The sequence below is a fragment of the Schistocerca gregaria genome, chromosome 4, assembly GCF_023897955.1.
Source record: "Schistocerca gregaria isolate iqSchGreg1 chromosome 4, iqSchGreg1.2, whole genome shotgun sequence".
Taxonomy (NCBI): Eukaryota; Metazoa; Arthropoda; class Insecta; order Orthoptera; family Acrididae; genus Schistocerca; species Schistocerca gregaria.
This window is the reverse complement of record NC_064923.1, coordinates 587307878-587321279: the sequence shown is the minus strand read 5'-3', so window position 1 is coordinate 587321279 and position 13402 is coordinate 587307878. Positions and strand designations below refer to the sequence as shown.

General features: G+C 40.2%; 1 protein-coding gene across 2 annotated transcripts in view; it reads left to right on the top strand.

Annotated features, from left to right (window-relative positions):
• Positions 1-13195, top strand: part of LOC126267069 (uncharacterized) — a 239982-nt gene extending 226787 nt beyond the window's left edge. The window contains exons 25-26 of one of the 2 annotated variants that reach the window (XM_049971922.1): positions 216-289; positions 11406-13195. In XM_049971922.1, the coding sequence (XP_049827879.1) occupies positions 216-289; positions 11406-11480 (149 nt within the window). In that variant the 3' untranslated portion in view covers positions 11481-13195. Of the gene's footprint in view, positions 1-89; positions 164-215; positions 290-11405 lie in introns of both variants that reach the window. The other variant, XM_049971923.1, reaches the window with a different exon arrangement.
• Positions 13196-13402: the final 207 nt, after the last annotated feature.

Below are 13402 nucleotides of genomic sequence, written 5' to 3'. Positions count from 1 at the left end.
AGAAATTCTGTTTGTGTACTACCCTGTTACTTTTAATGAACTGTAGGAATGTATTTCAAATCACTGCATGAATTATTTTGGTTTTACAGAAACTTATTTTCGTCACAAGCTGCTCCCATATTGGATAATAAAAAACAGTTGGGGTACATTCTGGGGGGAGAAGGTAATGTATTATGAACAACTTCTAAATTATACTAAATGTTTTACTTTTACAGAATATCCACTATTCAAAAAGACACTCCCGTTCTGGATCATTAAGAACAGCTGGGGAGACAGCTGGGGCGAACAGGTATTGTCTGCATGGAAAATTTGTGTTGCGGTGTCTTGCCTCACAGCCTCTTTTATTTTTAAGAAAATGATTCTTTCAATGGTAGTGACATCTTTTGTTTCTGTCACTCCAGTTTACATTTCCTTATAGATGAATTTATTTTAAATCCAGTTAATTGTAGTCACAATTCATATTTATAAAGCTGTCACATTGCAGTCATTTGTGTACATGTATTTATATTTTTGTGTGGTACTTGTAGATAACAAAGTTTAGTAAGTAGCTTCATGTGGCACACAGTTCAGTGTAGTGGTGTACATCATGGGCAACAGATCACTGCTGTCATAAATTTGTTTCAACATACCTCAACTACTGTAGACTATATTGCCACAGTACGTCACTCTCTCGTAAATGGAAACTTTCAACAAAGATCTTGGTACAATAAGCACAAATTTTGATAAAAAAAAACCTAACAAGAGAAGTTAAGCACTTGGAGTGAATGGTCCAATTAGACACAATTTTATATATGTTCACTCCATTAGTGGGTCTGTTATGACCTAGTTGTTAGACCTAACAGTATGTATAATGTGTGTGTGCTGCAACAGATGGTTAATCAGAAGTGTGAAGGAAGATGGAGAATCCCACATGCTCGTGTCAGAAGTTATCAGTGCCATTATCCAGGGTCTTGAATAGTTTTTGAGTGTCTTTGGTGTGAGGTAGGAGACAGACTGAGAATAGCCATCTGAAATGTAAACAGTTGTGGTCGTGTTAAAGTGAATGCATGGTCAAATGTTTCATTATGAGAAAGTCTGCTGCCACTCAGATGAGTTATGGTGCCAATGGGCTCCAGAAATATTTTGATTCCCCCAAAAGAAAAAGGAAAAAAAACTTCAAAATTAAAAGGTTATTTTTCATTGGAGGAAATTAGACTCAGAAATTAAATTGAACATTTACAGCATAATAGCATGTATCAATAATTGAATTTGTGTACTTTTTTTGTTTTAAGAAAGTAATGATAAGAATGAAGATAAAGCAAAATATTTCTCCTCATCCAATGCTTTTAAGTTAGTAGCTATTGGAGTGCTCCCTCTGGTATTATGTAACAGTATTGTAAATTGTCAATAATCAAGTTGAGTACTCGCTAACTCTTATTTTTCCTCAATGCATACACTCCAGTTTCTTTCCTTTTCACATATACTGTGTTTTCCTTTTCATATATACTGTATTTTCCTCATCTACTTTCTTCAGTTGTTTCAACCTCAGGCCACCTACGAATACTTACAGATTGCTTTGTGGGTCCACTGCAGAAATAGTTGCTTTTGTGAGAATATTCTCTCCAGCATATTCAAACAAAGGAAAGTCCAGAATAGAATGGAAATGATAGATTGCCAGTCCCCTCAAGCGACTCAGCATTCATTTGCTGGGTACAGGCTTGGTGACCCCGGGGTCCCCGAGCTGTGGACTGGTGTGCGCCGCCAGTCCTCTGACACCGTAAGCTCTGGGCATGCTTCAGCGACCGCCGTGTGGCGCGACGCTGGAACGTTGTGTGTCGCAGGGACCGGGGATCTTGTCTGTATTGCGAGGATGGTACATACCTCTATAAAAAAAAAAAAAAAACCTTCAATCTTAAGGTGTGCTGCGCGCTGATAAGATGCATGGCTGTTGAGGTGGAACAGTCGCTGGCGGGCGACCTCTGAGGAACCTGCCGCACCTCAGTTGTATAAGGCTAGCCCAGGCATGTGGGGCTCTGTCTGGGTGGACATTTAGTTCCCTAGCTGCTCGTGGGACACACATGGCAACCACGTATTTCCCTTCACCACCTTTGCAATTAGTAAAGCGCATGAGGGAGGCTAGTCCTCCAGATATGCAGATAGACCAGAGTAACAGGGCTCAAGCAGTCATAAATGACAATGTTTTCATCGTGATTAAGAGGAAGGAGGGCTCATTTGAAAAAGTGTCTCCTTTCTACATACATAAAGGTTTAGAAGGACTCGCAGGTACACTGAAATCTATGAAACGCCTGAGGAATGGTACCCTGTTAGTTGAGACTACTAGGGCAAAGCAAGTGGAGCTGCTTCGAAAGTCAACCAAGTTAGGCGAGTATGATATTACTGTCGAGTTGCACAATTCCCTCAACTCCAGTAAAGGTGTCTTCACCTGCCGTGATTTAATGGATATCGATGTAGAAGAGCTGAAGCAAGAATGGGCAACACGGGATTGTAGACGTGGAACAACGGACACGCAAGAATAATGGAGTTCTTGAGAAATCTGCCACCTTCATTGTGACTTTCAATTCGCCTGTCTTACCTGAATAGTTCTGGCTGGTTTCCTCCGACTTAAGGTTAGGCCTTATATACCTAACCCTATGCGATGTTTCAAATGTCAGCGATTTGGCCATATGACAGTGCGTTGTGGGGGTGAACCAACCTGCGGTATATGTGGCAAGGCAGCTCATGAAGCTGGGACCAACTGCCCAACTCCAGCGCTGTGTATCAACTGCTCTGGGAGCCATCCCGTCTGGAGCAAAGACTGCACCATATTTGCGGAGGAAAGAAAAATTCAGGAGATCAAGGTGACAAAAGAGGCTACCTTATGTGGAAGCCAAAAAAGAGTATAAGGCAACAAAACGCCCTGTCCTTGCCACATCTATACCTCCTTGGTGCACAACCGTGTGTTAAAAGTAGACACTTTGATGCAGACAATGTCCAGCATAGCAGTATCCTCCACGAATACCTATACCTGCCAGAGCACAACCGATAAAGATATAGCTATTCAGGCTACTCCGACTGCACAGTGAAGCCTTCGAAGTCCCTCCAGAAAAGTGCCTCTTCACTTCCCCCATCCCCGACTTCCACAAAGAAAACGGGACCAGGGAAAGGGGCACGACATCTGACGTCAAACCTGCCATAGGCACCATCGGATGTCGTCAGGGCATCCCTGACTGATGAGGAGGAAATCGTCATGGAGTTAGATACCTCTTCCCCAAAACCTGGCAGCCCCTCTGCTGCCACCCGCTCCACAAAAGACAGGGGGAAATCTAAACCGAAACGCTGATATGGCTCCCATACTTCAGTGGAATCTGAATGGAATCAGACTTCGCTTTGAAGAATTGCGGCTGTTAGTATAGGAAAACCCCTTTTGCATCTCTTTGCAAGATACACATTTTAAAGAGACTGACACGCCTGTACTTATAGGATATCACATGTACAGGAAAGACGACCTGACTGGTAATAGGGCTCAGGGTGGGGTGGCAGTGTTCATTAAGGACACATTTCACTTCTCACCTGTGCTCTTAAGCACAACTCTACAAGCGGTTGCAGCTCGGATCCTGGCCCAGGTTAATGTCACAGTGTGCTCCTTGTATTTACCACCCGCTGAGCTCATTGACAGTGAAGCCCTCGCCGAGCTCATTGATCAGCTACCCCTGTCCCTTTCCCATTTTATGAGATTTTAATGCTCATAATGCATTATGGGGCTCCAAGAAAACCTGCCCAGAGGCCAGATGATTGAGCAGTTTTATCAGGACTTCCAACATCATACTGCTGAACACAGGTCAGGCCATGCATTTTAGCACCGCTTCAGGTTCGTCTTCTGCCATAGACCTCTCCATTTGTTCGCCTGTGCTTGTGGACATTGCTCAGTAGGTCGTAGATGACGACCTTCATGGCAGCGACCATTATCCTATCTGGCTCCATCTGCCAGTTGAAATGGGTCGTGTTGAACAGCCGCCGAAATGGTTGTTCCGGAAGGGAAACTGGATGCTCTACCGGCAGTTGGCTGTTTTTAAACAGTGTGAAGACGTCCAGGATTGGGTGGATCACATTACGGCGGTGATGCACCATGCCGCTGATGTATCCGTACCAAAGTCAAAGGGAACACCTGTGAGGCAGCCTGTCTCTTGGTGGAATGACGACTGCTGTACCACAATCAGAGACAGAAGCACGGCTTTGAGAAGATTCCATTGGTGCCCCACTGGCAACTTTCCGAATAGCACGGGCGCAGGCGAGAAGAATCGTTAGGGAGAGTAAACGGAGGTCTTGGCGTGAGTTCCTGAACTCCATCAGTAGGTCCACGTCTTCAAGCAAAGTATGGGAAGCCATTAGGAGGATCTCAAGGCGATACTCTCGACCGCCAATAGCAGCTATACATGAGCGTGAGTGTCTCCTAACATCTTCAAGAGACATCGCCCGGGCGTTGGCAGAATCATTTCAAATTATTACGGCCGATTCTAGCCAGGACCCAGAATTTCTTCGCTATCGGGGTACACAGGAGAGGGCTGATTTTGATTTCCGTTCAAACAACACTGAGGAATACAACCAGCCTTTCTCTTTGTGGGAGTTGGACTCTGCACTGTCAGTATCTCGGGATACTGCACCTGATATCGTATAGCATGCTGCAGCAGTTGGATCTGTGGTCAAAGAAAGTCCTCCTTCAACTTTTTAATGAAATTTGGAATACAGGTGACTTTCCTAGTTCATGGAAAGAATCGATTTTAACTCCACTTTTAAAACCAGTGAAGGATCAGACCGAACCCAGTAGCTATCGTAGCATTAGTCTCACGAGCTGCGTAGGAAAGACATTTGAGCTTATGGCCAATAGGCGCCTGGTGTGGGTTCTCAAATCCAGATCCTTACTTACCCACTGCCAGTGAGGAGTTCAGGAGGTATCATTCCACCCTAGATAACCTGATCCTACTCGAAACAGCGATACAAGATGCTTTCCTACGTAAGAAACACCTTATCTTATCTTCTTTTTTTTTTTTTTTTTTTTTTTTTTTTTTTTTTTTTTTTTTTTTTTTTTTTTTTTTTTTTTTTTTCGACCTGGAGAAGGCGTACAATACTACCTGGAGGCATAACATTTTGCGGCAGCTTTATGAGTGGGGTTTCCGTTGGCGTTTACCCACAGTCAATAGATCCTTTCTGTCGGACAGGTATTTTAAGTATAAGGTTGGGAATGTCCTGTCTGACCGTTTTAAGCAGGAGAACGGTGTCCCTTAAGGAAGTGTCCTCAGTGTGACAGCTTTCGCAGTTGCCATCAATAGTATTGCGTCCACAATACGACGGCCCGTGCGGTGCTCCTTGTTTGTGGACGATTTCTCCATTTTCTGTGTGTCTTCCTCCCTCACAGCTGCTACACGCCAATTACAGCTTACAATCCTGTGATTGGAGGAATGGTCTAAGACCACAGGCTTTAAATTCTCTTTGGAGAAGACTGTTTGTGTAGATTTTAACTGTTCCCGTTCTCTTTTTAATCTCCCTGTTTTAAAACGAGGGGACACTGTTCTCCCCTTTATGGAAAAAGTGAAATATCTCGGGCTTATTTTTGATGAGAAGCTCACATGGTTGCCACACCTAAAAGATCTAAAAGTCTGCTGTTTCGAGGCTTTAAACATCCTTAAATGCGTCAGTCATAGATCCTGGGGCACTGACAGGGCACGTCTGCTCCAACTTTATAAGGCCTTTGTGCGACGTCGACTGGAATACGGATGTCAAGCTTATGGCTCTGCACAACCTTCCTACCTCAAAATGTTGGATGTGATTCACCATGAGGGTATTAGGCTTTCAACAGGGGCTTATCGCACGAGTCCAGTTGCTAGTCTGTGTCGAGAGGGGAGGAGAGCCTCCGCTGTCCATTCGGCGTCTTCTCCTCGTGGTACGGCACGCATACAGGGCCAAGTCCACTCCTCTTTCATCGGTGTCCAACACGTTTTCCCAGCCGGCACTGGAACGTCTCTTCCACCACCATCCGTAGGCAACAAAGTCGTTTGGCATCCGTGCAAAGGAGGGTCTCGAGTCAGTACACCTGGAGGTCCTCCGACAGGGATGGAGTAGGAGATCTCCCTGGCTGCTACAAAGGCCAAGATTATTTCTTGATCTGGCTGCTTACAAGAAGTATTGTACCCTGGACCACCTTTTTAAAATTAAACATACTGGGATTTTAGAATGCCATTCAGATTTTATTACTGTTTACACGGATGGGTCTAAACAAGGGGATTTTACGTGCTGCTCTGCTGTGTGTTCCTGATACTGTCCGTAGGATAGGGCTCCCAGAGCAGTTCTCAGTTTACTATGCAGAACTGTTTGCCCTTCTGCAAGCATTAGAGCATATGTGCCGACATCATGGCACAAAATTCATCACCTGCTCTAATTCCCAAAATGCTCTACACACTCTTTAACAGATGTACCCAGCAAATCGGATGGTGCAAGAAGTACAGGATGCACTCCTGCTCTTGCAACAGCAGGGTAATGATGTAATTTTCTGCTGGGTTCCAGGACACAGAGGGATTCCTGGATATGAACTTGCAGATGCGGCTGCCATGGAGGCTTGCTCCATCCCCCCCCCCCCCCCCCCCTCCTGCTTGCTGTTCCGTCCCCCTGCAGGCAATGACATCTTTCGTGACTTGGAAGGTCATGAGTTGGTGGGTGGCTCAGTGGCTGGACGTGAAGGATAATAAGTTGCGAGCTGTGAAAAGTACTGTCCGACCGTGGCTCACCTCCTTCCAACAATGACGAGCTGAGGAAGTAGCCCTTACACGGCTTAGAATAGGACATTGTTCGTTGACACATTGTTTTCTGTTACGTCGTGAGGAGCCACCAACGTGTCAGACGTGTGGGACATAGCTGTCGACACGACATATTTTAACTGAGTGTGTTTTATATGCGGGTTTGAGGGAAGATTTCAGTTTCCCACCAGACCTGCCCTCTCTTTTAACTAATAATGAGGCGAATGTCGCTAGAGTTTTACGTTTTTGTGTGATGTCTGGACTTCTTCCCAAAATATTGGGATTGAGGTCTTTATGTGCTGTACAGTGGTTTGGTCACCCATTATTTGTAAGTGGTCACTCAGCCACCGTTAATTATTTTTACCTGTTTTGTACTGCTATTTTATTTTTAGTTTTATCTACCTGTTTTTATGTAATGTGTCCAGTCTTGCAATTTGAACATTACCAATTCTCGCAACGATCGGCTCTGAATTGATCTTTTGGGAATGGGCGCTGATAACCTCGTTGTTGTGCGCTCTAAAACACTAATCATCATCAACGGATTGCCAGTCACCCCATAGAGGTGGTGTTGAGTTGCAGAAAAACATAAAAAATAGAAAGGAACACTAGAAATACATCAGATTTTGGATTAAGTCCTTTTTCAGAAGTAGAACACTCACACATTCACACAGTAGCAAAAAACACACACACACACAAACACACACACACACACACACACACACACACACACACACACACACACACGGCCACTGTCTCTGGGTGCTAATGCCTGACTCCAACTGTTGGATTGGGATTTAGCAGTTGGGGCTTAGTGCTCAGAGACATCGGCCATGAGGCTGTGAGAGTTCTATTTCTGAAGAAGTAATTTGTCTGAAAGCTGATATTTTCCTAATATTCCCCATCTTCAATCCCGCAACCTCTGGAATTTCCCCTACTGCACATTGCTTTTACTGCCTCTCCTCTTCATTTACTATTTCCACCCTCCTGTTTTCGCGCCATCCTTACCCTTTTAGTTGTACCTTTGTAATTCATCCACATCAATTTTTCCTTCTCTCACTATTCTCTCGACACTCCATTTGTCTGTCCTTCACACTGGCACCACACCCCTAGGAATCATTAAAAAGTACCTCTGCATTTGTAATTAAAGGTGCTATGTAACTTCTACAATTTGTAAGTTAAGTGTGAATAAAGTTGTATTTTGAATTATGATAAATCACTGTATAATTTCTCCCATACACCTCCAGTGACGTAACACAATGGTTAACGCACTGGTCGAGTTGCATTCTCGAGGATTGGGTCCCCTAAATTACTTAACGTGTATGCTTGGATGGATAGTTAGTTCATTAGTTCCATGTTCCATAGACAATATTTTCAATAAATGCAGACAATAACAGAGACAGTTAAAAAGTTTGATTATACAGTTACTTTCTTCACATTTACAGATTTGTAATTGATTACTTATTCTATTCAAAAATTCTTCTATAGTATAAAAGAAATTGCTAAGGGAAAAAGTTTTAATCAGTATTTGAAAAATATTCTGCTGTCTGTCATCAGACATTTTATTTGTATAGGCATATTGTCAGAGAGTTTCATAACTGTATATTTCACACATTTTTTATGCCAAACAATATTGTAGGAAGGATAAATTCCTAGTCACCACATCGAGTAGGCACTGAGTCACAGATAGGCATCATGCAAATACTCAACTTTCAGACTATGTCCGTCATCAGAAGTAGAAAAGACACACATATTCAATCAAGCGCAACTCACTCACACGTGGCCACTGTTTCTTGTAGGTGCCAAGGGCTGACATTCTTTGCCAAAGTTAAATTCACTGTGTAGATCCTTTTTTTTCTTCTAGCATTGTCTTCCAAACTGCTTTCAAACTGTTAGAAATTTCATAATTTATTAAATTTTCTCTGTGTCTGTTTTTAATTTCCAATTGCATAAACATATGGCTACAAAATGTACATGGGTGATCACCACAAATCATTCTAATAACTTTCTTTTGTATAATGAATACTTTTTGACTGAATGAGGAGTTATTCCATGATACTATCCAGTATCACTTCAGTAAATGAAAGTATTCAGATGACGCTAATTGGAAGGGTATGTTTCGGATGTTGAGTTTGCATTTCATAATTAGTGACAAGTGGTTACTCATTGGAAATCAAATGTTCTCACCACTTAGTTCCAAAAGTCAGCAACAGATTGTCTCATGATAAGTGTTTTTAAGTACAATATCTAATCTTTTGTAAATTATTTGAAACTGTTGCCCATTTACATATGTACCCAGATCTTACTGTTATGTATGAAAAGGAATGAAAACTGCCCATAATGTAAAAACATGATTTATTTACACTTTTTCAAAAGCATAAATATCCTATACAAATTATATATTAACATCATTCACAAATTCACCATAATACTAATTTAAGGGGAGCCGGAGGTGCCTATGCTGCCCATGTTAAAATCACTAAGTTTGAGGAACATTTATGAATAAACTACCAAATAGAAAAATTTGAATTTTTTTTACATATGGAATGGTTTAGTATTGCAGTTTTGACAGAGGGATTTTGGAGTATCTTTTCTAGTTTCCTTCCAATTATTTTTTTTTATTAATGACCCAAATTTTTTTACAAATAATTGCTTTATAATTAAATTGAAATGAAACTACTGAACATATTGCCAAATGGCTGTGTTACAATGTAAGTTTGACCACTAGGAGTGCTGTATAAAAATTTCATCTCTCTAGCTTGAGTGGATTTTGAGAAAATGTTCCTTATATTCGAAAAATTCTAATTCACGGGAAATGGCTATCAAATACTACGCCATTCCCAAGGTAGTATTTGTACCTAACGTTGGATCTGGGAACTGAACGTTCAAAAATTTTTTTCACTCCTTCCACTTCCATTGCTTCAATTGATCCACTAAAATTTGCCTCACAGGTTCCACTGTGCTCTCCTTTGATTTTATTTTTGCACCTACAATGTTTTGATAATATTGCAACATCTATCACTTTTGCACTATCACGACAAGTAGCAGTTACAACCCCATTCAGGGATTTATGACCCCTCTTTTGCCAGGAACCATCTAATGCCACTACCAAATCCCTAGAACCAAAGTTACATTTCTACAGATTCCTCCACTGCTTCCTTTAGGGTTTTCAAAGCCACATCTTCAACAGAGGATCCTACCAGTCGACAGTAGTACCCAAATTTGCTTGGATGCAATGGCAAGTTCATAATACCACAAAACAGTTTACCAGCAGCAGACCCTTTTCCAATGGATCGAAGACCATACACAAGTCGAACATTCACATCAAACACTCTAGATCGTCCATTTTCGCAAAAGAGACTGGCATGTGAATTGTAGAAAGTCACTTGATACTTGCAACATGTACAGATTATCTTCATCTCACAAGCTAAACCAAAGTGCTTTGTTATCTCTAGTCCCACTCCTACACTTCAACACATTTTGCACAGAACACTTCCTTTCAGCACAGAAGATAATAATCCAATATTCAGTACTTTGTTAATATCACCACGGTCACTAACATATTCACGAAATCTGTCACATCCACCAGTCAGCTTCTTGCTAGAAGATGTCACAGGGCTATGGCCGGCCATGTGTTGCTTAGCAGAAGAACACACTGTTTCAGTAATGGTAGTATCGCAACTTGGTATTAGTGTTAATTTCCTTTTCCCTACAACAACAGGCATAACACTGAACTAATTCAAAACGGTAAACAGCAAAGAGACGATGTTCTGTGCTCTTAGCGCTTCATTTGTCACAGAAAACAATGTAGCCAACCCTTGCACACTCGCTGTATGTGTAACATAAGGCACTGTATGCATAACAGGCCGAGAAAATCCCAAGCAGTTCGCTAGGAAGTCACGAGAGGGTGTTAGATGCATTCAGCGGCCGCCCATTTCCTGTGCAGGCGTGGGGGAAAATGGTAATAACTCCACTTCTAGGGCGAGTAGAACAATAATTCAAAGTTTACATTAAAGAGGAATGTTACAATTAATTTTTGGTAGCAAAAAAAAATCTTAATTTTTTGGATTTGACCATCTCCAGTTCCCCTTAACTTGATTATATGCAATATTTTTAGTTTCCTCTCCAGGTACATGAATAAATAAAACCTTATTTGAACCCTCCCAAGAGCAAGCAACATAAAACTGCCCATGGGGTGAACATGGTGACCTCAGATCCATTCCACAGTACTTAATAGATTTGATTCCAGTGTTGGTGCTTACATTTCACTTTTCCACAAATAGAGGTACTGGGAATCCCTTGCTTTCAAAGGCAATTACCTCCTAATACATAGTACAAGCTCTTGTGTATAACAGGTTTGCTTGAAATTGTTACAAGAGTTCTAGAGTTGTTAAGTCTCAAATAAGTTTCATTCATTCTCATGGTTTTTGTATCTCTCATAATAGGATGGCTTTTACTTGTAAGATGACTATCCTAAAATAATTTTGTTTAGGCTCAAGCACATAATAATTCTTTGTGTAATTCACCTTAAAACATATTTTAACTCCTGTCTCAAACTCTGTATTAAAGATACAATACCAGTAATTTATTGTCACGGAGTTATGCTTTTTAATTCGTTTCTAATATGCATTTTCTTTCTAGGGCTATTATCGAGTGTATCGTGGAGATGGAACTTGTGGAGTTAACATGATGGCATCATCTGCAATAGTTGCATAGCTGTTTAGTGTTATTTTCATACTAATGTAGCTAAACTTCAAAACCAAGTGATAAAAATATATTAACTGCTGTTTCCAAATAATACAGTAACTACTACAATCTGCATATGCCTGTCTTTTGAATATAACTTGTGGGCTCCACAGCTCCTTTTTTTGCCCAAGACACATATTTAGCTGGTGAATATAAAATCATTTTGATAATAAAGCAGTAATATAGCATGTCTGTGTGTGTTTAAAAAATGGCATATGTCTTAAATTTTCTTTATATGTGTGAAAGCAGCAGTAGAACACTGTACAAGGTATTACATGCTGAATACTTAAATTCTTGATGCTGAAGTAAAGTATACTGACAGGATCTAGTGATTCATACCTCACACATTATTAGAGTTACCAAGCATATAAGTTGAACTTGTGACAAATAACTTTTTCAACTCACAGAGTTGAAGAACTGACTGAAAATGTCTCTCCTATAGAGTCTCTGGTATGTTGTGTACTGCAGCTATTCATTAGATGGCAGCTGTAAATCAACTTAAAGGTACAGTTTGTTGGAGATAGTAAATTCTTTAGCTGGGTAAATGTTATCTATTCTGACACTATAGATTTAATAGAACCCTTATATGACCATTGTTAATTACTTATGTAACACAATCATCATATAAAAGTTCATGTTATGTGAGACTGTTTTGTTTCTTCAACAAGACAGTTATAAAAAGTGCAAAAAATGAGTTCTCTTTTCTTTTAGAATTTGCCTATTTTTTAAATGTTTGCTTCTATGTGATGGACATCTGTTTCACATAACCACAGATACTGTGATCATATTTGCATGACCCATTCAAGCTGTTATAAGAATACTCTGAGATAGAAGCTATTATGTTTAAGCCTTAGTGTAAAATGTTTGCAATTTAGTTATCGATAGTATTTGTCAGAAGTGTTCTTTTAGTGCCTTAAGGTTCTAAATGTGATTAACATGTTGTACTTTCATTAACAAAAGATCCATTATATTAGTTTATTTTTGACATATTGCAGACTACTTTTCTGATTTGTTGAAACACACAGAAGTTATGTTTGCATCCATCAAATGTAAACAGTGTTTCGTCACATAAGGAATATGAAGCCATACCAGACAACAAAAATAGTAGAATGCACTTCAGTAATTTATAATTAAAAATCTTGATATTTTATGTGACATGAAATGATCATGACTACATTTGTACTAAGTGGGCATGTCCTTGTGGTGAATGGAAATAAATTGACAATAGCATCACTCAAGCATTAAGAGTATGCCCATAAAAGGACACATTGTGCTAGTATGTACCATTGTCCTATCGAGAGTTTATGTTGTGGATGAACGTGGCATGAGAATATTACAAGCTGCATTTTCTTATTATATGTGATTTGTTTTACACTCAGTTTTGCTATTTTACTATGCCAAGCAACAAATAATATAAAAATACTTTTATTGTGCAAATGTGAATTTGTAAAATGTTGGAAGTGTCTGAGAATCAATTTGGTTTTTCACATGAAAGAGTGCAAAATGACCCTGCTGGTACAAATCATTATTTATATTACATAAGTACAATAAAAATTTTATGTTATAAACATGTACTATACTGTACTGTTCAGTGAGATTATATATGGATATCTGAAAATAATATTTTTCTAACACAAGGCTAATGCTGTACAGTTTGAAAATAAAATATATTTTTCTAAATTTAAGTGTGTTCTTAAGTCTATATTTAAAAGAGCTCCAGACCTACTCTTAAAGCTGATGCTAAATATTATGTCTTTATGATAATGAAGGCTTTCTCGAGGAATTTTGATGGCGAAGTCTTTTCTTTTCAAGTTATCGCCTGAGTCAAGGCATGATTCTGTGTCAATGTTTCCTGCATGTCGTCTTCAGATGGTTTTGTCTAGGCACTCCCA